This window comes from Ambystoma mexicanum, chromosome 6p, assembly GCF_040938575.1.
Source record: "Ambystoma mexicanum isolate Mex_15411 chromosome 6p, UKY_AmexF1_1, whole genome shotgun sequence".
Taxonomy (NCBI): Eukaryota; Metazoa; Chordata; class Amphibia; order Caudata; family Ambystomatidae; genus Ambystoma; species Ambystoma mexicanum.
The window spans coordinates 647,705,627-647,730,281 of NC_090935.1; the positions used below are offsets into that span (position 1 = coordinate 647,705,627).

Sequence of the window (24,655 nt, forward strand, 5' to 3'; positions counted from 1 at the left end):
CTTGTCCTTTACTTTTGAATGCCTCCTCAGCCCTCTTCTTCGTGCCAGTCCCATGTAGTCCATTTTAAGGAAATTAGGTTGCCTCACTTCCTTTAATTGGCAAAAGGCAATCAGAAGGGCGGTGTTATGAAGAAAGTTAAAAAGCAGTTCTTTCCAGTCTTCCTGGCCTGATTCCCGCCAACCTCCTGTGTGATCCTCCCACAGTGCACCACCCTCAGGGTCAGGAGCAGAGAGCGCCTGCCTTCCCCTTGCCACATGAGAAGGGTCCCAGACCAGGTTCGTGGGGGGGAAATCCCTTCGGATTCTCCACACCTAGGAATGGGGGTACTGAAAGAAATGAAATGTCACCCTCTGTGGTTTAAATTTCAATATCAAGCACTCCACTGCTCAGAGGACCATTTTAAGACTGCAGGAGACATTTGTAAGAGTAACGGAATTCTCCTTGAAAGGCCATGGGGGTTGGAATAGTACAGATTTTGATTTCCTCATATCACGAGAGGTAGTGCTTTTTTATGAAGACAGCATTCCCTTTCCCCTTGGAGGCCACAATGACAGAAGACAAAGGGAAGTTTGTATTTGTTAGCAGGTGAATATATAGGAGTGGCGTTAACATTGCATCTGCATTTATTTATTTATTAACATTTATAAAGCATGCAGCAGCCCAGGGGCATTGTGGCGCTGTTACAGACAAACATGCTTAGTAACATAATACATTCTTCTTTAATTGAAGCGTACATGGGGGGCGGGAAGAAGGGTGCAAGGCAGAGTATTCTGGTTCACTGACGCATACAAGAGGGAGGAAGGGGAGAGGGGAGGGAGCAGGGCAGAGGGGGTGTTAGTTGAAGAGTGTAGTTTTTAGTACTTTCCACAAGACTGGGAGGGATATATAGTTCCCCAACATTGATCAAAGCTCTGATTGGGAGAAAACATGGGCATAATTTGACTCTTGAAAATTGTGAAATTATGTTGTGCCAAGATGTTAACATGGTGCTAAATCCTGGTAAAGATTTTTGAAGCTGCCAAGGGAAGAGTTAGTTCATAACGGAAGAGAGTCCCCATCAAAAACATTAAATTAGAGAACACGGAGGACAGGCTAAATGATGTTTGGAGGGAGATCCATCTGTATGAGAACACTTCCCATAGAAAACAAATAAGTCACCCCTAATCAATGTATGTCTTTAAAACAGGAGGAAGTGGGTCTAATTAAAACCCCTATTCCGCTGGTGTTTAGTTTAACCCAGTTGTCACCCTCACTACAGAGATACTAGAGGACTTGGTGCACAATAATATATAGCACACAATTCCCTCAGTAATGTGTCAAGAATGTCCTAAACTTGGCCTGATCAATTTGCTTGACCTTGAATTATGGAATAATACAAACATATAGGGTTTTGAAGGTCAGACGAGAGCAGTCCCACTTGCTGAATAGAGAATACATTGAAATGATTAAATCATAGGTAGGTTTTTATATATTTTAGATCAGTGTTTTGGCCTAAACCATACATGATCTAGGAAAAGTGTTCATGTACATTTTTTATTGACTAGATTTCGAAGGTACGAATTACAGCGTAACTCGGTCAAAGTTAACTGGTATGATAGTAACCGGAAGAGTCGAGTCACCACCATCATTTAGATGATATCATACTTCTGCCTATTTTGTGCTGCCTTAATGCAGAGAATTTGAAGTCCTGTTCTTAAGTATTTGCTTCAGATAGAGCCATCCTGCTTTGCTCTACTTCTTCCTGACAAGTCTGTTTTGCTCTGGGAAAGACGTTGTCATAATATTGCAGCAATGTTTCCCTTTGTGTCTATTTGTTGCTGTATTCGGTTTTATGCTTTCATTGATTAACTAGTGGAAAAGCTTGTGTACATGGGCTAATGTGCATGAAGGAACACATTTTCAGAGTGTATATATATTATGTGGTGTATTTTAACGTAATTAATGTTAATAGAACAAAAGATTTATTTTGCGAAGGTTCTTGCTCCTTTTACGTGGAGGAGTAGTAACCTCAAACAAAACATCACAGATTCTGTTGAAAGTTCAACATAGTACATACAGCCAATTGATTCCTGTGCGGCATGATTCGGAGAAATAAGATCATAAAATAAAGTAAATTGAAGTCAAAGTTTAAAATGCACATGAATATTATTGATCTAACACATACCAAGAAATATTACAATGAATAATTACATAATACCTAACGCCATTGGAAATAATATATATTTTGTTAGAGAAATAGTGCTTCATCACATGAATTTGTTACATTTTTTCTTAAGTATATATTTTCTTAGTGTATGCAACTTGAAGTATGCAGTTAAAGTGGTATCCAATGCAAATTTGGTTAGCCTGGAAGACAAACTTAAAATCTTATTGTTGTATGCGCAAGGCAATTCCTCGCTCTAGCGGTAATAAGATGCGAAGCGGGCAGGACGGTTTTGGACAAACATACATCTTCCCTTTTATTAATGAAAGTTACTCACTGTAGTGACTAGAGTAGTGGGAACGCCCCAAGACACCACCCTCCGGCACCTCTCAGTCCCCTTTTAACACATCGGATGCTTTAATACCAGACTATGCTGAATATTTTAAGACCCTGGCATACAAGCAGGGAAAGGTGGGTGGGACGTACAAAGGAAAGGGGACTTAGTCCTGAGACTATTGAGTACTCTAGTCACTACAGTGATTCACTAATTACTCCCCATCCTCTTTCCTCAATCCTTGTGGTTGATTCCACTGAACAAGACCATTGGGTGGAGCTGTGACAACCTGCCTAATGCTTAAGTAGAAACAAAAAGGTTCTTCAGAACCACCTGACCGAACTCTCCATCCAACCTGGAGCTGGTATCCAGGGAATAGTGCTTACAGAACTCAGATGGAGTGGCATCAAGTAGCCGCCCTGCTGATGACAACCCAAGACGCATGTCTCTGAAAGGCAGCAGCCTTATCCTTTGCTCTGACCGCATGGATCCCTGCAGAAACTGGCTTACCCATGGCCATATATGCCTCCGAAATGGCCTGGGCAAGCCAGCGGTGATAGAAGCTTTGGAAGCCTGGGTGCCAGCAGATGAGCCCCCAAAGTTGATGAACAAAGCCTCAACTTCCTGAATGGTTTCGTTTGGGAGAGATAGAACGGGAGCACTCTTTAGGTCCAATGAATGCAAAGCCCTTTCAGCCTCCAACTGAGGGCTTGGAAAGAAAACCAGAAGGCAAATTTCCCTGATTCAAATGGAATGGAGAGACCACCTTGGACAAGAAGTTTGGATGAGAGCGCAAGATGACCTTATCGTTATGAAAAGTGGTGAAGGGCTTGCAAGACGACAGCCTGCAGCTCGCCAACCCTGCGTGCTGAAGGGAGCGCCACCAACATTATTGCCTCGAGTGTCACCAAGGGTATTGGCTCGAAGGGCTTGCGCTGCAAAGCCGCAAGAACCAAGTTGAGATCCCAGACTGGGTGCGACCTATGGAGCAGAGGAAAGAGCCAGGACACTCCTTGAGGTGTGCCTTAACCACTGGGTTGGTGGGTGAAAAAACATGCTCTGGGGAATTCTTCTAAACCCCAATGGCTGCCAAATGGGTGCAGCAGGTATCCACCTTAAAACCAAAATGAGCCAAATGTGCTGAAAAAGCCAGCACGTCGTCCAGTGAGCACTTGAGCCAAGTGGCAGAACCTAGTCCACTTGGTCTTGTACTGAGATCATGTAGACTGCCTCCTGTATGATGTCCCAGTTGTTGTCCGAGAATTGGCCGTGGTGCAGTCTCAGCTGTTCAGGAACCAGGCCACTAGGGCCAGCCGGACTGGGACCGGGTGCTCCACTGCCCCATCCTGTGGCGTCAGGAAGCCCTTGCTGGGGAATCGGGAGATGGACAGTTCACCCGTGAGCACAACTGCAGCAGATCTGGGAACCAAGCCCTAGACATCTAGTGGGGGGCAATCAGGACGAGGCTGCTGCCCACAGAGGCTCGGAATTTGTGGATAGTCTGCTGGAGCAACTGTGGGATATTTTTACCCATGCCGATGCACCCCGCTGCACCCCTTTGCCAATGGGGAAGGAAAAGCCCAAAATGGATGCGCTAACCCTTGTGTGCACAAATATATTTGCAAAACTGCGCATGGTTCACCATCACAAAAGGCTGCACACCCCTGCCACACACAAAGTTGGTGTAAAAAACAGAACTCACTGCTGAAGAATGCCAGTGGGTGCTGTACATGAAGCAAGGCCACAGAAGTGGGCTAAAAAAACGAAAAAGCCCTTTAAAATGCAGCTTCCCCAAAATTGCAACCTTCAAAGTGCTGTTTTGGCGCTAAATTGAGTAATTTTCCAAGTGAACCATTGAAATTGAAAGTGTACTGAACTCACAGATTCTTCAGGTGGCTCAGAGCAACCAGGCCTCACAACTGACAGCTAAGAAATATATTTGATGGAACACCAGTCCAGCAACTATTTGTTTTCAGTTACACAGGAAAAATGTGGATAAAAGTGGCAACATCTCAATTTCAGCTGTGCAGAGAAGACTCCAAGCATACGCTGAATACTTACTTTCAGATTGCACACAACTTCCAGCTCTCAAAGACAGAATAATTCTGAGTTCAATGTGTGTGTGCTGCATAAGAAAATAAGATGTAAAAACCCAGTTTAAAAGTGTTTCTTTTCCCTGAAGAAATTTCAAAATTCACCTTTTTAACAGCATGTTTATGAAGGGATGAATTCTTTTAAATGTCCAAATCCCTTATAAACTATGCTTATTTTTATATGTGTTAAATGAAAGATCTTAAAGTGAATTTTAAAGTAACCCAGTTTGGAGTTAAGTAAATATTTAATTCTGACTTGACAGTGCCCAGCCTGGGAAAGATTGACACTTCAGTTGACACTCCCTTGCTACAGGAAGCCTTGATGGATGCTGGGGGTTCCTGCATATTGACAACAATGAGCTCAGACTTTCATCTCTGGCTGAGCCAAGGACAATGGCAGGCTGCCTACTGATCTTCCCAGGGGAGCTTCTGTCTCCAGGAAGAGGACACCTCCCTGATCATAGGAATGGGACAGCTGTTGCCTGTTGAAAGGAAAGTTATAAAGAAAAACTGCCCAGAACTTTTGGTGTTTAAATCCTTATTTTTGATTAAGTTTGAAACTCTTTAACTGTGCAACCTGAAGGAGGACAAATCTAAAAATTGATAGATGTTAATCTAATTTTAGGCCCTTGCTTTGAAGATATTAATGAACATTGTACTACCTAAGGAACCAAAGTTACAGGAAAATCCTAATTGTAGCAGAACTATTCATGCTGCAAGTCCAATATTGTATACCCATAATCGCCTAGATATGTAATGAATGAGAAATTATTAGGCCAAACTGTTAAGATTAAAATTGATAAAATTACACAGAATGACAAAGGCAGCTCTCACAGAGATGGGGATTGAATGTAAAGATGACCCATCAAATATGTAATGTATATGTCTGATTTTATTAGGGGGCATAATTTTAGAAATGCACATTTGTGCAAAAGTTATGTTTCGGTCAAAATCAATGTGGGAGTTCCGAAATCCCATCATAAAGATGACAGCTCTGTTCTGACTGCCAACCAGAACAAGGCAAGTGTCTTTGACCACTCACAGCCATGGGGGTGTGGTTTGAAATTCTGCCCACACCATAAACTTTGTGATGTCACTTGGTAGGATAAATATAGGAACTTCACCACACATGACACTGCTTCCTGACCACATCCTGATTTCCGCACAACTCTTTGTTCCTGACTTCATCCTATCCAGAACTTTTCATCTTGCAGCCGATTCCAGACTTCTTTGCAAAAACCAAGGCCTCAGAATTGCGGAACTCTTTTCGGCTAGGCCCAGATGCAGCCATCCCAAATTTAAGGGAATTTAATTCTGTTCCAGTCTGGCTTGCTACCATCACGCTTGCCTGCTGAAACTCGCCATCACGCTAATCTACCGTGTCCAGTGACCAGAAGGGCCAATCCATTCCAAATACAGTTGAGGTGCCAGTCCAACTGACCAGAAACGCCCACTGATTATCCTGTCAGAGGTGCCCTGCTGCCGGTAGACCCTATCCGATGACCAGAACCCTGACAGTCCAATCTTAATTACAGTGGACTGTAAGTATCAACAGGAATAATAGTCACCCATAGTGTATTGCCTTGTCTTATACCCATCTCAACCTACTCTCTCTTTCACTTAAGAACTTGTAGTGTCACTCTAGTCTGAAACCTCGCTTAGTAATATCCCACGGGTAATACGACTGAGTCCTCCAAGGCATACACGGAGGTGCCGGGGTTGATTTCCACGGACCACTCTGGGGCTTACTGTGTTTCAAACTGGTAACCAGCCTGAATTACCTAGTATAGAGCGTAATTGGCATTGCAAGAACTGAACTCTGTTTTCATTTTCGCACCTATTTTTTTCAAAAACGCCTCTTATTAAAACTTCCATAACTTCTTCAATTTTATAGATAGAAACCCAATTTCAACTCTCACTTATACCCAAGATCCTTAGCTACCGCCACAACAAAATACCGCACCGCGGAGCAATGTTTCGCATATAGAAATTCTGCCGTGAATTTACATTTTTCACAAGTTTCCCACGTGTCTTTTTCCCATCCAAAGTGTTTCTTCAACTTACATCCTGATCTAAAGTGTGTACTGTTGCTTATATTGTAGCTCATGTTTGTTAGGACCCGTTTACTGTTGCTCCCATAAGAATTTTTATCAATTTAAACATTGTTGCACACTTTTCCTTGTCTCTCAAAGTCATTTTCACCTGTCATTCAGAATATTTAACCTATAGACATAATAAATAAGTATTTCATTGCGTACTACATGCTAGGCGAGACCCGGGTGTGTGCCAGATTGAAATCCTTAACACAATGGAGGGGGAGGAAATGCATAGCACCTGTGAACATACCAGCAGAGCCGGGACGCGGCCCCCAGAGACCCCTGACCCCGGCCTGCCCAAGAAGCAAACTAGGGTCACTTGGAATTCAGAGGTCAGAAGAATACGTGCAGATCTGCCCCCCACCCCTCAAACTCTGGATTAGGGGCAACAAACAGCTGATGTAAAACTCCCATTCATAGGTGTTGAACCCAGAAGGCTGAATTGATCCACTTCCACATTTTTGTCCCCGGGAGATGGACCGAGGAGATCCATATCCCCTCCAACAGGGCCCATTCCCAAATTGACACTGCCTCCATGCAAAGCAGCAGGCTACGAGTGCCACCCTGCTTGTTCAAGTAGAACATGGTCATGGAATTGTCGATCCTGAACAGAACCCTGATGAGTGGTAGAAAGGCCCTGAGAGCCAGGCACTCTGCCCTGAGCTCGAGCAGAGTGATATGCAGGAGGGCCCCCCTGGACCATGCGCCATGAATTGAGTAGCCCTCCAGAGTAGCCCCCTAGAGCAAGAGGGAGGAATCCATCGTCAGCACCAAAGTGGGCTCCAGCAGGGTAAAGGGGGCTCCCACCGCAACATTGCAGTCCAACAGCCATCAGTGAAGATCCGGGAATAGGAATTCTGTATACGACTGGGACCTGGTTTCCTGGTCCCAGGTGGCTGCCAGGTGGAGCTGAAGTCGTCTCATCTTGAGGCAGACGTGCCGAACTGTGAGCACACAGGACACCAAGCCCAGAAGGTGCGGGAACAACAATGCAGAGGTTATCAAATTGGCCAGAAAGTGCCCCAACGCCTTGTGGAGGGACAGGAGCCTCTCAGACGTGGGGAACATCCGCTGCACGGCTGTCTCCCAGCGCACTCAGGAGTCAGCTCTGACTTCCGCCATTTGAGGGAGAACCTCAGCTGGTGAAGAAAATCCACCAGACATTGGGAGGAGTGCACCGCCCCCTCGGGCGAGCTAGCCCTCATCAACCAGTCGTCCAAATGGGGGAGTAATTGATGGCTCTCCAGGCGAAAGACACCAACGCATTCATCAGCTTCATGAACACAATGGGCCGAATTGAGGCTGAATGGCAGCACCCTGTACTGGAAGTGGTGTGACAATCGTGAACTGCAGACTTTTCCGATGCAGCTGGTAGATGGGGACATGAAGGTACGCATCCTTGAGGTCTAGGGAATGCATCTAGTCCCCTGTGCACAAAGGCTCGGCTTTGTGCGCTGGGGTGATCATCTTGAAGCGTTGGAACAGTAAAGATAGGTTGAGGAATAACAGATCCAGGAATACCCTCAACCCAGCCTAGTTTTTCTTGGGTACTGCAAAAATCTTGAAGTAGAAGCCGGAGCCCCGTCTGACTGAGGAACCTGCTCCACTGCCTACAAGTCCAAAAGAGAGGACCTCCCGTAAAAGAGCCGAGGACCCAATCTGAAGCAGGGGAGAAGAAGGTAGAAGAAAAGGAATAGGAAGACTGAAGCCCATGGAGACTAATGAAATAATCCAAGGACTCTTGAAACAACGCTTTCAACTGTCTGTGAAGAGAGCCAGTGGGTTCCCCTACAGGCGAGCTGTGTTCCCCGTTGGTTACGTCATTGCTTTTTGGTGTCTGATGCGGGAGCAGAGGAGGGGTAGCAGAAAGAATAAAAGTGTCCTCTGCTGCTGCTTCTTTTGGTCACTGGGGGACCTGTCTGGTTGCCATGCACCACTGTACTGAAACCCCTTGAAGGCGCTGAAGGAACGGGGTTTGAAGTCGGTCCTGCCCTGGGTCTGCGGGAAGGATTTCTTCTGTGGTTTGAGAAGGATGGCCAAGGAGTTAACAGTCAGCATGGTCTTTTTCATAAGCTCGTCAATCGTGGACAAATGAAAAAGGTCCGTCCCCTCAAAAGGAAGATCCAGGATCCTCTCCTGCACATCCGAGGAGAATTTAGTGGCCTGCATCCACACCGTCCGCCTCATCTCGACCACCAGGAACAGGCCTCAGCTGGCTGTGTCTATGTGGGAGACTGACTCCATGAAGTCATGCGCAACAGCACAGGCCTCTGCCAGGCCGGCTTTGAAGGAGGCCGGTCTATCCAGGGGGAGGTCAGGCAGGAACCCCCCAATCTCTCACCAGTTTCTAGTTTGCTGCAGCTAGGAGGGCGTCGGCATTGGCTTGTCGCAAGTGCAGCCCTTCATTGAGATAATGATTGCCAAAAGACTCCAGGGCCTTGTCCTCCTTGGAAAGACAACAGGAGGCGGCTACTGCCGAGGAAGATGATGGCTTGGAATACAAGGAAGCCGCTGCCACAACTGAAAGGTGCGGCTCAGGGTGGGAGGCCAGGAGTACTTGTTCCCCATCCAAAAAGGCTAAATCAGCTGTCCAATTTCTTGGTCTACTCAGCATTGGCCCTGGGCTTCTCCCAGACCTTCCTAGCCACCAACGGGAGAAGTATGCCCGAATGGCTTGTGGCGCGCCGGCCAAAACCTGCGCCAACAACCCCGACTCCTGTGGTGCCTGCTCTGGCTGGGGAACCCCCCTCTCCCAAGTACTATGCAAGGCCCTGAAGACTATAATGAAATGCCTTCACTGATGCCGAAGGCACTTTGTCCTGTGCATCGTCATGGTTTCTCTACCCCCCCCTTTTTTCCCCAGAGGGGAGGCTGCGTCCTGGGACACAAAAGCCAAAGGGGTACCCGTCCCTGAACCACGCCCGAAGGCAGCTGAGTATCAACAGGCGACTGCGGGGGAGGAGGCGTTGGTGGTACAGGAGGAGGGCTGAGAAGTAACGACAGGTTCTGTACCGGATGAACCGGAGGGCCCAGTGAAGGAGGCCTTGGAAGCACGACCTGTGGCATCGCCTCCTTGGTGATACCCTTGAAGAGCTCATGAGGAGGAAGTGCTCGAAAAACCGATCCTTGCATGCCGCTAGATAGCGAGGGGCACGGGCCTCAGCCGTTCTGTTCCTCCTTTCCTGATCGAAGCATGTAGGAGCCTGGGGCGTGTAACGGCAAGGCTGGGAGTGGTAGACGCAACCCTGCAGAGATCATCCACCTGCACCATAGGGACCGCCGCCACTTACAGAGTGAAGGGGACTGGAACCTTCTTGTAGGGCTCACTCTGTAAATTAAGGGCCTGGGAGAGGCCCAGAGTCTGAATCCAAGATGGCACCCGGCATTCACGGGCTCCGTTGCATGCTTGTCTGCCACCTACGCCTGGAGCAATGCCATGGGAGGGAGGGTGCGCATGCCCCGCACAATGTGCTCTCTCAGCCATTGAAGGGCACTCCTTGGACTTCAACCCTGAAGCAAGAGCTTCGACCTCGGAGATGGCTTCGGTAGGCTCAGAGCCCTCAGCCTGCTGGCCAGTAGTCCAATCGTCCTGTGCAACAACCTCACAGGTGGCTCGAGTAGGCTGGGTGCCCTCAGCTATGGAACTGGTAGTCGTTTTGGATCGTGCTTCAAACTGACTCCTGGAAGCAGAACAGGACGATCCTTTGAACCTTGGTGCAGAAGAGGACGACAAGCGGGATCTTCCCTCCGTGGGCCTCCCGGGATGGGCTCCTCTGCTTGGGAGCCGGTAGCCTTACCCACTTCGGACCTGCCAGAACCAGGATGAAAACCCCAGGGAAGGAGTACTATATACACTCTTGCTAAAGCACATTGTTGCTCGTACAATTTAATTTACACTCCAGTTACGTTGGGTCTACATGATTTATACTGTGCACCACTACCATTTCAATGGTCTCCAGGCGCTGGCATAGCTCTGTAAAAAAGTGGGTGGGGGTAGGTTAGTGAGGGATGAGATAGACGTACTCTTCTGTTGGTGCTGGCAGAAAAACAGACCACTGTGTGCGTCAGCTTTCTGAGTGTGCTTGTATTGTGTGCACTGGGGCTATTGTGTCCAGAGGGGCAACGTTCAGTGTCTGGGTTGTTTGATTTTAGGCGGATATGTGGATTGTGTGTAGTAGGGCTGATCTGTAGGGTGTGTGTGTGAGATATGTGGGGGAGTATGCTGTAGAGGAGCAGGGGTGGTTAGTACAGGGTGGTTGTTTTAATTTGTTAGTTCCAAGATCTGTACTGTCCCTTGCTTGTCTTGGGTCCAGGATGCTAGTTGTGGGAGGTGCCTGTTTTTATGCTAGTCCCAGTGAGTTGAAAAGCCTGGTTTTGAGTCTTCTGAAGGCTAGGTGATCTTCCGTATTTCCCATTCCCTTTGGGAATGAGTTACATAGTTCAGCTATCAGACGGGAGAATGCCTTTCCTACGAATAACCTTTTAGTTTCGATTTGGAGGTTGTTGCTTGATCTTAGGTTGTTCCCGGGTTGGTAGCAGTCTTCAATTTAGTCTCAGGAGTATCCGTGCTGCAGCATTTTGCATGAGTTGGGAGTTTTTTTGAGAGACGTTCTGGCATTCCAAGGTAGAGGCTGTTCACGTCTGGATAATACCAACAAGAAGATTGAGAGGGTTCTGTGTGGGAAGGAGAGCTAGGGGAGTATCCCTCTAATTAGTCGCAAGAGGTAAAAGGTATTCCCAGTTTTTCTTTTTATCACGCCAGATGCTTCTGGTTCGGTACCCATGCCTGGTGGCCAGTTGCGTTGTGTATGTTGCCTTACCCTCTAAGGGGGCGAGGAGATCATTAATTCTGCTTTGGTCAGGTTAAGTTTGATATTGTTGATTGTCATCCTAGTGTATATGTCCGTGAGGCATTTGTTTAGGGTGTTTGAACTTGGGTTGAAGTTATCTTGAGGATGAGTTGGGTATCATCTGCGTAGTTGTAGGCGGTCAGTGGGTTTAAATGACTTTCATTAGGGGTAGGGCATGTAGATGTTGAAGAGGCTAAATCCTTGTGGTACACAGCAGGTTTTGTTTTTAAATGGAGCTAGAAAAATTCACTTCGGTTAGTGAGTAAATATTTTACCCATTGTAGAGTGGTGTCTTTTATGCTGCATTCTAGTCTTCAGATTAGTGTTGTCCGATTGTGTTGAAGGCATCTGAATTGTCTAGTAGTATGAGGGCCAATCGGGTGCTGTTGTCTGCGTTTATTTTTAGGTTCTACCATATGGATAGAAGTGCTGATTCCATTCCTCTCATGGGTTTGAGCCCGACTTGGGAGTGGTCGAGTGTTCCATTGATAACTACGTGACTGAGTAGTATGTGAATGTGGGTCTCTGTCATGATCCCTGCTTCCAAGGGGTCAGGACTTGCCCCACGACCTTGGAAGCAGGCCCATAACTCTGATCCCAGGAACCAGCCAGTCCCGATTGGGACCTTTTGGACCTTGTCCTGGCGTCAGTGGCGCCAGGCTCATGATGGTGACCGGTCCCGGCACTGGAAGCGCCGGGCTCATATCTCATATTAGGTAAGAGTGCTTGGTGGACCTACCTGTAGCAGACCATGCTGCTTACTTACCAGCTAACTGGTCTCCTGATCCTTCTCTGCCTGGGACTACTTTTCTGTCTGGGTGGAGCAGGAGCCACTCCCTGGAAGAAGAACACAGGAACTCTTCTAGAAATCTGGAACTCTTTTCTTACCTGGGTGGGGCCGTGGAAGAAGACGCCTAAGCACTACAGAAGGCTATTTAAACCACACCCGATTGGTTTCACGTGCTTCGCGTTATTCTGCATCTGCAGCAGGACGCTCACCGTGTCAGCTCCAGGAAACCTCCAGCTCCAGATCCTGTGAATACGAAATAACCTGCTGGGATCCAACCTTCAGTCTTCTTCAGTCTTCTGCAGCTCCTGCAAGTCAAGGGCACAGGTTAGGCTAAAGCAAAGGCAGCGAATCTACTTACCTAATCCAGCGGCAGCATCCGAAGCGCCTTTTTCTGCCTTTCTCTTCCGGCATCCGACATCTGCAAAGAGAAAGAACATCGGTCAGGAATATTTAACTACAGAGCCTGCTTACCTGTGTTACGCCCATACCAACTCAGCTCGCGCTGCATTCCGGCACCTGCAAGGCAAGATACTTCGGTTAGTAACGCTTAGTTACAAGACTACTCACCTGTGATACGTTTGCTTCCAATCTGTTTGCGTGGCTCCTCGGCACCTGCAAAGACAAAAGAGACATTACGGTGCATTCTACAGCGCTAGAATAGTCTTTCTACTTACGTGCCATTAGAAGGATAATCTTCATCGCCACAGCATCTAAAAAGGGAAAAGACATAGACTTTAAAGACTTAAGACTTTTGAAAGAGAAGAGAACAATCTAAAAGGAACTTTAGTACTTACAAGGCACGCTCGTGCATTAACGGCGTCTTCGCTCTCAGCAAATCCTCTGCTATCAAGAGGCAGAGCTCGCATCCAGTGAAGCAACTGGACCCAGCGCCCCTGCACAAGACGCAGGATGGAGAGCCCGGCAATTACCTATATAAGGTAAGCGCAATAACAATCCAGTTCCACGGGGAAAGAAAGGGCGAGAGGGGCAAGGAACTTTCCCAACCTTCCAAACACTAATACCTTGGTTTACCCTTGCAGACATCTCACTCTTCAGCTTAAACTGTCGGTAGGAAGGGGGCCCAGTCCGGGAGCAAAACGAACTCTGCGCCTAACCCTGAAGACAGTATCCTCGCCAGATCAAGACCAGCGCCTCCAGGGGAACCAGGTGAGCGTTACAGAACGCGAAGCCTTACCACATAATTCCCGCCCAGGCGCAATGGAAACCTCAGACACAGACCAGTTGGCCCAATTACTCGGGGAGTTGAGGGCGGAAGTACACGCTGCACGTCAGGAAACAAATGCCCTAAGGAGGGAGTTAGTGGTCTCCAAAGAGCGAACAGACGATTTGGCTAGACAATTGCTGCAAGCCCAAGCTGGACAAACTCCTCTACCAACCCCAAGTGGGGGCCACGCTCCTCCAGCTTCCTCGAATCCGGTGCAAATCAATCTACCTTTGGCTCCGCCCGAACGCTTTTCAGGTGATCCGAAAAGGTTTGCTGTGTTCTTCAATCAATGTCGCTTGCACTTTTTATGCAGACCCGCCGCTTTTCCAACGGACCAGGCTAAAGTGGCCTTCGTACTCTCTTATCTCAGTGGCAGTGCCGCAGATTGGTCTGTTCCTTTAGGGTCTCAAGATGACCCCATTCTCCATAACTTCCAGGACTTCCAAGCCAGTATGGAGAAACTGTTCGCAAGGCACTATCAGGGACAGGCCTTGGACAATGAACTTCTTTCACTACGACAGGGCAATCAAGATCTTCTGACTTATATTGCATCATTTAACAGACTAGTGGTGGAAACCGGATGGCCGGAGGATAAGAGGATCACACTGTTTTACAGAGGTCTGCGTGGGGAATTAAAAGACGTTCTGGCTCAAGTGGTAAATCCTCCACAAGACTGTTCCGAATATATCGATCTGGTAGTGCAATTGGATCATCGTCTACAGAATCGGAAAGCCGATCGATCCAGATTTGAAACCCGACCTTTTTCAAGGCCACAAGGTTCTACGAAAGGAACTGATTCTGTGGAACCCATGCAAATAGGGGGTGTAAAAGGACCTTTAACCCAAAAGGAGAGAGAAAGGAGGAGACAACTGCAATTATGCCTCTATTGCGGAAACTCAGGGCACTTTCTTCGAGATTGTCCAGTGAAGCCCAAGAAGAAGATAGTAGGGGCGTCTGATAAAGGTACCGAGAATTCTGAGTCGGGAAACGACCTCGCCCGGCAAGTGTAGAGGTCCGCTTGCCGAGCGTTAAAACCAGTTCTTTGACCTCGCATTTCATCATGCCCATGGTCCTCGTGAGTCCTGAACAACCTAATCGTATGCATGCCATTAAAGCATACATTGATAGTGGCGCAATCGGGAATTACTTGGACTGTGAACTGGCCGCCAGGATGAATCTATCTCTTTGTTCAAAGACGGTGAAAGACGTCATTACCACCGTGGATGGGACGGAAATAGCTTCCGGACCCGTAACTCACACCACCATGGAAGTAACGTTAGTAAGCCAAGATGGGCATCAAGAGAAGATCGTGTTTGATGTGATCAAGGCCCCGCAGTTTCAAGTCATCTTGGGAGTTCCTTGGTTGGAGAAACACAATCCTCAAATTGATTGGCGAGCAAAGACAATCCGGTTTCCAGAATGCGCTTCTACCTGCTACCCTCAGCCCTCCACCAAACTAGCTGCAACTGTTTCTGAGAGTCCACAACTGCCTCCTGAATACCAGGAATTCCAAGATGTCTTTCGGAAAGACCAAGCTAATTCTTTGCCTCCCCACAGATCATACGACTGTCAGATAGACCCGATCCCCGGATCCACTCCTCCGTGCAGTTGGATTTATGCCCTTACTGAACCTGAAAATCGCCACCTAAGGCAATATTTGGACCAGTACCTGGCTAATGGATTCATCCGTCCTTCGAAGTATCCGGCCTCCTCAGCTCTGTTCTTCGTACCAAAAAAGGAGGGAGACTTAAGAACGTGTATAGACTACCGTGCCCTGAACCAGATTACAATTAAGAACAGGTATCCATTGCCATTGATCCCAGAACTACTTGACCAAGTCAAAAACGGCTGCATATATACTAAGTTGGACCTCAGAGGAGCCTACCATTTGGTGCGAATAAAGGAGGGCGATGAATGGAAGACGGCCTTTCGTACCAAGTATGGACTGTTCGAGTATCAAGTGATGCCTTTCGGGTTGTGTAACGCACCGGCCGCATTCCAGTTCTTTATGAATGACGTGCTCCGTGAACTCATTGATGTGTGTGTAGTTGTATATATTGACAACATTCTGGTTTATTCGTCCTCTGAGGCAGAACACCAAAAACACGTCACCGCAGTACTGGAGAGGCTCCGCAAACACAAACTTTTTGCAAAATTAGAGAAATGCGTCTTTCATGTCACTGAGGTCGAATTTTTGGGATTTATTTGGTCACCTAACGGAGTTCACATGGACTCGAGGAAAGTAGACGCAATCATCAAGTGGCCCTCACCAACATCTGTAAAAGGGGTTCAAAGTATGTTGGGCTTCGCCAACTTCTATCGCAGGTTTATTCCAGACTTCTCTCGGGTAGTCCAACCCATTACAGCTCTCCTCAGAAAAAACAAACGTTTTGAATGGTCTACCGAGGCAGAACAAGCCTTTCAGGAGCTAAAGACTAAATTTACCTCCGCCCCGATTTTAAAACATCCCCGCCCGGAACTACCTTATATCGTCGAGACCGATGCCTCCTGCCTTGCTATGGGAGCGGTGCTTTCACAAAGAGATCCAGAAACCAACCAGTTGCACCCCGTGGCGTTTTGGTCTCGCAAATTATCAGCCCCAGAAATCAATTACACCATTACCGATAAGGAACTGTTGGCTATTAAGTCCGCCTTTAAGGCCTGGCGGCATTATCTCCTAGGAGCCCGACACACAGTCACTGTCATTACTGACCATCGTAATCTACAGTATCTGAAATCAGCCAAAGCTCAATCCTCCAGACAACTTCGCTGGGCATTATTTTTTGCCGAATTTGATTTTATAATCACCTACCGACCAGGCAATAAGAATGGTAAAGCGGATGCCCTCTCTCGAATTGGAGTAGATGACCACATGGTTAACCCTGAGCTCGTACCTATTATTCCTGAACAAAGAATCCTGGGTCTGATCGGCATGCAATCCATTGAAGAAATTGAAGCCCAGGTGAAACAACTTGTAACTCCAACAGACATACAAAAATGGCAGCTTCAGGGGGAAGACTTCACAGTAAAGAACGACTTATTATACTTCAAGGAACGACTTTATCTACCCTGTACCAGCTTACAAAATCAAGTCATCTCTTGTTATCACGACTCCTTAATGGAAGGACACCCCGGTATGGCCAAGACCTCGGAAAAGGTCAAGCGTCACTTTTGGTGGCCATCTTGGAGAAAAGACATCAGAAACTTTGTCATGTCCTGTGGAGTGTGCGCCCAGAACAAGAGTCCTAAGGAAAAACCAGCAGGCCTCTTACAACCAATTGAAATCCCACCTCATCCCTGGCATACCCTTTCCATGGACTTTATCACCGACTTACCTCCCTGTTCCGGATACAATACAATCCTGGTAATCGTAGACTTATTTTCAAAAATGGCACATTTCATCCCACTAAAGGGGTTACCGTCAGCAGCAATCCTGGCTCGAGAATTTCTTGAAAACATCGTTCGGTTGCATGGCTTTCCTTCAGTTTTAATCTCAGACAGAGGAAGTCAATTCATCTCCCACTTCTGGCGGAGTTGCTGTCGGTTGGCTCAAATTGATGTGAGGCTTTCCACCAGTCACCACCCACAAACCGATGGTCAGACCGAAAGGACCAATCAGACTTTGGAACAGTACCTACGCTGCATGCTGCAACAGACAGGAGGAACTTGGAAGGACATCCTTTGGATAGCCGAGTACGCTTATAATAACTCAGTCCACTCTGGAACCGGAAAGACCCCGTTTTTTCTTTTGTATGGTAATCATCCTCGAACCTCTAACCTGGATCCACCTCAGGATCTTGGAACACCAGCAGTTGACCACCTACATTCAACCATCACCCAAGCCTTCAAGGAAGCTACTACCCACCTTCAAAGGGCCAAGGAACAATACAAGAAAGGAGCAGATCGACATCGAAAGGAAGCCCCTCAATACCAAATAGGAGATCAAGTCTGGTTATCCACCAAATATTTACCCCTAAAGGGACCACGCACCTTTAACCCAAGATACCTAGGACCCTACTCTGTCACTGCCATAATAAATCCAGTAGCGGTCAAGTTGGATTTACCCCCTCGCATGAAAATGCACCCAGTCTTCCATGTTTCACTACTAAAACCTGTTCAACCAGAAACCCGACTGACTAAATCTCCTGAACCTATCCTAGTCGACGGAGAACTTGAGTTTGAAATCAAAAATATCCTGGATTCCAAGATCTCCAAATCAAAACTACACTACCTGATTGACTGGAAAGGCTACGGCCCCCAAGAAAGATCTTGGGAACCTGCAGAACATGTACATGCACCCCGACTAATCAAGAAATTTCATCGGACATTTCCTAACAAACCAAGACCTCCGGAGAAGTCAACCTTGGGAGGGGCCTTGACGGGGGGTGCTGTCATGATCCCTGCTTCCAAGGGGTCAGGACTTGCCCCACGACCTTGGAAGCAGGCCCATAACTCTGATCCCAGGAACCAGCCAGTCCCGATTGGGACCTTTTGGACCTTGTCCTGGCGTCAGTGGCGCCAGGCTCATGATGGTGACCGGTCCCGGCACTGGAAGCGCCGGGCTCATATCTCATATTAGGTAAGAGTGCTTGGTGGACCTACCTGTAGCAGACCATGCTGCTTACTTACCAGCTAACTGGTCTCCTGATCCTTCTCTGCCTGGGACTACTTTTCTGTCTGGGTGGAGCAGGAGCCACTCCCTGGAAGAAGAACACAGGAACTCTTCTAGAAATCTGGAACTCTTTTCTTACCTGGGTGGGGCCGTGGAAGAAGACGCCTAAGCACTACAGAAGGCTATTTAAACCACACCCGATTGGTTTCACGTGCTTCGCGTTATTCTGCATCTGCAGCAGGACGCTCACCGTGTCAGCTCCAGGAAACCTCCAGCTCCAGATCCTGTGAATACGAAATAACCTGCTGGGATCCAACCTTCAGTCTTCTTCAGTCTTCTGCAGCTCCTGCAAGTCAAGGGCACAGGTTAGGCTAAAGCAAAGGCAGCGAATCTACTTACCTAATCCAGCGGCAGCATCCGAAGCGCCTTTTTCTGCCTTTCTCTTCCGGCATCCGACATCTGCAAAGAGAAAGAACATCGGTCAGGAATATTTAACTACAGAGCCTGCTTATCTGTGTTACGCCCATACCAACTCAGCTCGCGCTGCATTCCGGCACCTGCAAGGCAAGATACTTCGGTTAGTAACGCTTAGTTACAAGACTACTCACCTGTGATACGTTTGCTTCCAATCTGTTCGCGTGGCTCCTCGGCACCTGCAAAGACAAAAGAGACATTACGGTGCATTCTACAGCGCTAGAATAGTCTTTCTACTTACGTGCCATTAGAAGGATAATCTTCATCGCCACAGCATCTAAAAAGGGAAAAGACATAGACTTTAAAGACTTAAGACTTTTGAAAGAGAAGAGAACAATCTAAAAGGAACTTTAGTACTTACAAGGCACGCTCGTGCATTAACGGCGTCTTCGCTCTCAGCAAATCCTCTATCAAGAGGCAGAGCTCGCATCCAGTGAAGCAACTGGACCCAGCGCCCCTGCACAAGACGCAGGATGGAGAGCCCGGCAATTACCTATATAAGGTAAGCGCAATAACAATCCAGTTCCACGGGGAAAGAAAGGGCGAGAGGGGCAAAGAACTTTCCCAACCTTCCAAACACTAATACCTTGGTTTACCCTTGCAGACATCTCACTCTTCAGCTTAAACTGTCGGTAGGAAGGGGGCCCAGTCCGGGAGCAAAACGAACTCTGCGCCTAACCCTGAAGACAGTATCCTCGCCAGATCAAGACCAGCGCCTCCGGGGGAACCAGGTGAGCGTTACAGTCTCCAGTAGTTTAGCTGGGTAGGGTAAACTTGATACAAATCTGTAGTTGATGAGATCTTCCACACTTCCTGTTTAGTTTTTCAGGGGGGGGGCTTGATGTATGCCGATTTGAAAGTTTCAGGTACTATTCCTGTGCTTAGGGATAGCTTCATCAATAGCCAGAAGTATGATGCTGGGGTTTTGTGGTTAAGGATGTCTATGAAGATGTCTGTAGGGCATGGTTTACTGGGGGATCTGGCAAGGTTGGTGTCATATTAGTTTGCTGAATGCTGCTTCACCTATGGGTCTGAATCAGCCGAGTGTTGCAGTGGTTGGTGGAATGCTGGTTTTGGGAGGTTCTGAATTTGTTTTTGTTGTTGCAGGGGGTTACGTCGTGGTCTGTTGAATTGTTTCTATTTTCGTTCTTTTAGAGATAAGTGATGTCATATAGGGCCTGTGATGGTATGACACGTTTGTTGCAGGATGTTGGTTTTTGAGATCCTTGATTTTGAATAGTTTTTAGTGGGTTGGTTGCCGATTGGATCCTTGTGGTGTAGTACGCTTTTCTACTTTAAGGACAGCTGATTTGTATATTCTAAATTGTCGTTGGTTTTTGTTTTAGTCCGATTGGTTTTAATGATTTTGAAATATTTCTACTGCGCACCAAGCAGCGTGAACTATATATGGGCACAGGTGTTAACTATTAGAGTTCCGGAACTATGGTTTCTCCATAGTTTTTCCAGTTTGTTTTTGTGAGTTCTCAGTTCTTCTGTGAACCATCTTGCTGCCATTTTGTATGCAGTGGCTTTTAAGGGTTTTGCTGGTGCTAATTCGTCTAGGGCCTCTGGATCCAGTTGCCACAGCTTTCTTCAACTAAGTCTGGAGTCATTCTGTTTAGCTGGGAAACTTATTTGGGGCATGGATGAGTATGCAATCTCCATTTTAAACGTCCATTAAACCTTAACATGCAATCAATGTTGTAAATTCTACTATAAATGGTCAGCAGCATCAAGGTCCTTGCTCCATTCTGAGTGGTTATGACAACAATTAATAGTGGTCAAAGACTTTCAAATCTACACTTAAAACCTGACTCTCCAGTCAGCAAAGTACTGTTACAAAACAAAAATGAAGTGGTTGCATTTGTAATGAAATGGAAGCTCACTTTTGTGGTAATCCAGATAGGTATTTAACTGTTTTATGTAACATGTTATGCAGGGTTCCTTTAACTTCTAAGCAGTGTGATTATTATTACCTCAGCCGATAGCTTAGTGACCTCTGAAGGATCCAAGGGTAAATCGGCCTGGCCAACATTTGCCCACGAGATTATAGATTTTAGTCTATGCGCCATCGTATCACAGCACTTGCACGCCATTAAGTAGAATTAGTTCCAGTAAATGCAGCCTTTAGTCACCAGACAATTCTAGCATCAAACCACAAACACAGAATACAAGTCATGTTTGCTTTACTGTGTATGACCAGGTTTGCCCACGTCTTAAAAGTTAAAAAATATATAGAAAAAAAGAAAGTCACATTGAGGGACTAATCCTCCTGTAATGTTAACATCACCTTCTGTAACACTTTAGGACATGAGCCAGCTGAATAGTGGCTGGGAATTCGTACACAAATAATTTGTTGCTCTAAGGCTGAATTCCTTCCAATTATGATTTACTAACCTCCTACTATGTGAAGATTTTCTGATTCTGGAAGCAGAGTTAGCCTTCTTATTTGAACTAGTAGCTATCAATGCTATATTGGTTCTATCTGTGAGAAGGTTACACTGCAGAGGCAATTAACTGTTCCTGTTCTATGTGGGTGGTGCTCCCACTGCTAGTAAGCTATTCCTTTTCTACTGAGGGGAACTTGGATCGCTTAACCCCTGCTGGGCAAGCTCTTTGTGATGGGAATTTGGACTGCTGAGGTCCATGCTGTTCGCCTTATATAAATTCTAGCTTGCATTTGGGGCCCTTAATTTACCTGTTCAGTATGGGGTTGCTTGCACAGATCCAATCCATGCAGTTTTATCTCTATGGCCCAGGGAATGCCCTTTCTATATTAGGGAGTGTGCACCCCTGAAAAATAATTTGCACCTGTTCTATGTGAGGAGAGCTTATAATGCAGAGACCCATTCCTCATCGGTTCTGTGTGGGTATCTTCTACCCTTTGCACGGATTAACTCCACCAGTGGTTCTACCTGATGAAGGTTTGCATTGCTGTTGTCCCAATTTGCCTTCTGTGTGAAGTGAGCCTGAACTCCAACTCAAGCTGACCTGTTCTGTATGAGAGCCGCATTAAGCAGCTTATGCTGCTGTTGTACCTATTTTTTGCATGCAGGGGATAAGTGTTAGTGCTTATCTGTTCCATTTGTGAGATGGTGCTTGTGCTTTTGCACACTGCTTTATCTGTTAATTGCGAGAGAAATCTGCTCATCTGTCACAAGTACCACATGATAATGATGTCCCCATGCAGTCACATTTTTTGCACACATCAGCTGGATGCCCCACAGGTTTTTACTCTTGTGAAGGTGAACTAATGTTTACTCAAAAATCACATTTGCTCTCAAAGATTAAAAATTTGTAAAATACTCCAAACATAAAATCTTATCTGGAGCAATGGATTTATGACAGGCATTTGAGGACACATACAAATGGGGAAGTGGAAGTTGGCATACTTTCCAAGTATATCAGTACTGTGCGATTTCTTGTTCAAAGCTCCATGTTGGTTACAAGTGATTTGAATGGCACATTTTTGTATTTTTCCATTGTTCCCCTTCATTCAGCTTCTTGATTGCTTCTTCTTCTCAGACCAGAATTGGTAAACTATTATCTTTTTGTATATGGTTGCTACAAATTTTGATACAATAATTCCCAGATCAATTTGTCCAAATGCGAAATATGTTATGAGGTGCTGTGCACCAACCACTTATTTTATTTTTAATGCTGCTGTTTAGTATTAATTTTGATTGCAGTTGTAAAATTGTAAAAATCAAGTACTTAAAACCACAAATTATTGTGGGGAAAAGATTGAAATGTGGAATGTTTGTGCAGCGTACAATAAAAACAAAGCAACATAATTGTTAATTATTGCTTTTCTCCATGGCTATTTAGCTTCAAGTGCTACAGAGGATCATACATAAAGGACAAAAGGTTATACTTTTCATCTCGGGTGGAAGATTTGAAGGGCACCACGTATTAGCCTATTGCGCCAACCTACTGGGTGATAACAGATGCCCATGAACTGGTTTTAGCACATGCTCAAATGTACTAGATACTGACATTTAAGATTCCAACAACGTTAATGCTTCAATGGTATTTTCCCAATGGCAAATTAAAGCTTTGAATAAATTAAACCTTACTGCAGCTTAAATGTACAGAAACATTAATGGATGGGGCCTGGAAGATGCACGGGTCTGTTGAAGGTAGGTTCCAACTTACCTTCAGCAATTGCTCCAAGGACCAAGATTCCAGATTCTTTAACTACCCATTCTGGATGAAACAGCAGTTCTTTCAAGAGGGGTAAAATGTGAGGCAAAAGTTCATCTCGGAACACATTGGCGAGGACATCCAGTGCTGCAGCAGAACACTTCCCTGCAAAATATGAGCGTGTCAAACTGCATGCAGTAGCATACATCCTAAACTTTGCTAGACATGAAGCAACATTACCCAACAAGTCTGCTGATACTCATCTAGTTTATACCAAATATATACAAAAGAAAGTGGGTCTAAGGGTTGTGTTGGTGCATTGAACACCACAATCATGATGTGAAATGGTAATAAAATGCATATTCCAAGCAGTCATTGCGTTGCAAATGTAGTACGCATTACTCACCATAATTCTTTGAACTCCTAATACATTCACCTCTTTCAGCCACACCTGGGATGTGAATCCTTGTGGGGACAGGTGCAGTTTGTATAGCAAAACATGTGTAAAGCAAATGCTGCAGCACATGCAGTCCAAGACTGCACTGGCTCTTTAAATTCCCCATCTTCAAAAGCTAGTCTGTTTCCATCCTTAAACCAGGGTGTTGAGAAGTAGCTAGCTTTTAGGAGGATGAATGCTGGGTTTCCTGGAGAAAAGAGGACTTTTTACAGTGAGTACATGCAAGTTATTCATGTGTAAATGTATGTATTCTCAATTGGTATCTTGACAAGTCACATGTTTATGTGACTATTCCACAAAGTCATTATGGGAATCCTCTGTCAAAAACACTTCATATGAATTCATTGATCTATCTAGCCAAACCAAGATGACCACGTAATTCCGCTTATATGTGATTTTAACACTGGGATAACATCTAAATACATACGTAACAAAACTTAAAGAACTTATATAAAAAAAAAAATAATCGATGTACCCTTTCCATCGAGCCGAATATCTAAATGCAGCCCGTTTCTATAGTCAGACTACCATCAAGTCGACCTTTTAATAATTTGATTCCCGTTTTTGGTGGTTTTTAATATTTCATGAACACATCTTACTTTGTTCCCTCATTTGCCTTACAAATACCCTTTGTGGGGGGGACCCCTGACCCACCGTGCCAAATTCTATCTCTTAACTATCTTTTTCTTTCCTCCCCTTTAGACTATTTTATGCTCGTCTGATTGGAATTTAAAGAAAAAAAAGAAAATTCAAACCTGTAATTTTACATTCTTACCTGTATTTTGACATTTGTACTTCTAGCAGTTTTTTGCCCTCTTTATTAACCAAATTCGATATCATCTATTTTTGTACAGTTTTTTTCCTGCAATGAAATCACTAGCTAACGTAACTCCAATCTCAACCCAAATCTCACTCAGACGTTGAGAAGGTATAACACTCCTACTAAAAGGTAGAATGGGCGGATGGTATATGAATGTACAAAATCTTGCAATGTTGGAGAACTATATTTACGGTTAACTATTTATTCCAGCATTGGCATTTTCTTTTTTTTTTTTTTAGTTAAATGCTTGCTTGAATTGCATAGTGAGCCTCAAATAGTGGTTTTGGCAGCATCTATTTCAGAAACGCCTAATCTATGGAGCGTCTGCTTTAGCATTATTATCCAGAGAGTATCTGCAGAAGGACGGCCAGGCTGCCTCTTCACTAAAACTAATGGGGTATTCACCAAGAATGCAGCTTCTGTCAAACTCGCTTTTGTCTTTCATATCACGAGAAGGCAAAGTAATCTTCTGTTGGTCTTCCAGTGACAATTTAATATAGTCAACTAGCTAACCCACAATCAGATTGCATGAATGAATAATACTTCCAACAGTTTGGCAGAAATGTTTCAATTTAGTAGCAGAGGTCCATTAAGGTATGCAGGGCTCTCGCCGCTAT

At 45.8% G+C, this 24,655-nt stretch overlaps 1 protein-coding gene across 2 annotated transcripts in view; it reads right to left on the reverse strand.

Annotated features, from left to right (window-relative positions):
• The window catches only part of TNPO1 (transportin 1), a 1,970,728-nt gene that overhangs the window by 894,245 nt on the left and 1,051,828 nt on the right, over positions 1 to 24,655 (reverse strand). For both annotated transcript variants that reach the window (XR_011280658.1, XM_069627508.1), the window contains exon 11: positions 22,774 to 22,926. Coding sequence is in view for 1 of the 2 variants with exons in the window: in XM_069627508.1 (XP_069483609.1) it covers positions 22,774 to 22,926 (153 nt within the window). In the remaining variant the exon portion in view is untranslated. The remainder of the gene's footprint in view (positions 1 to 22,773; positions 22,927 to 24,655) is intronic.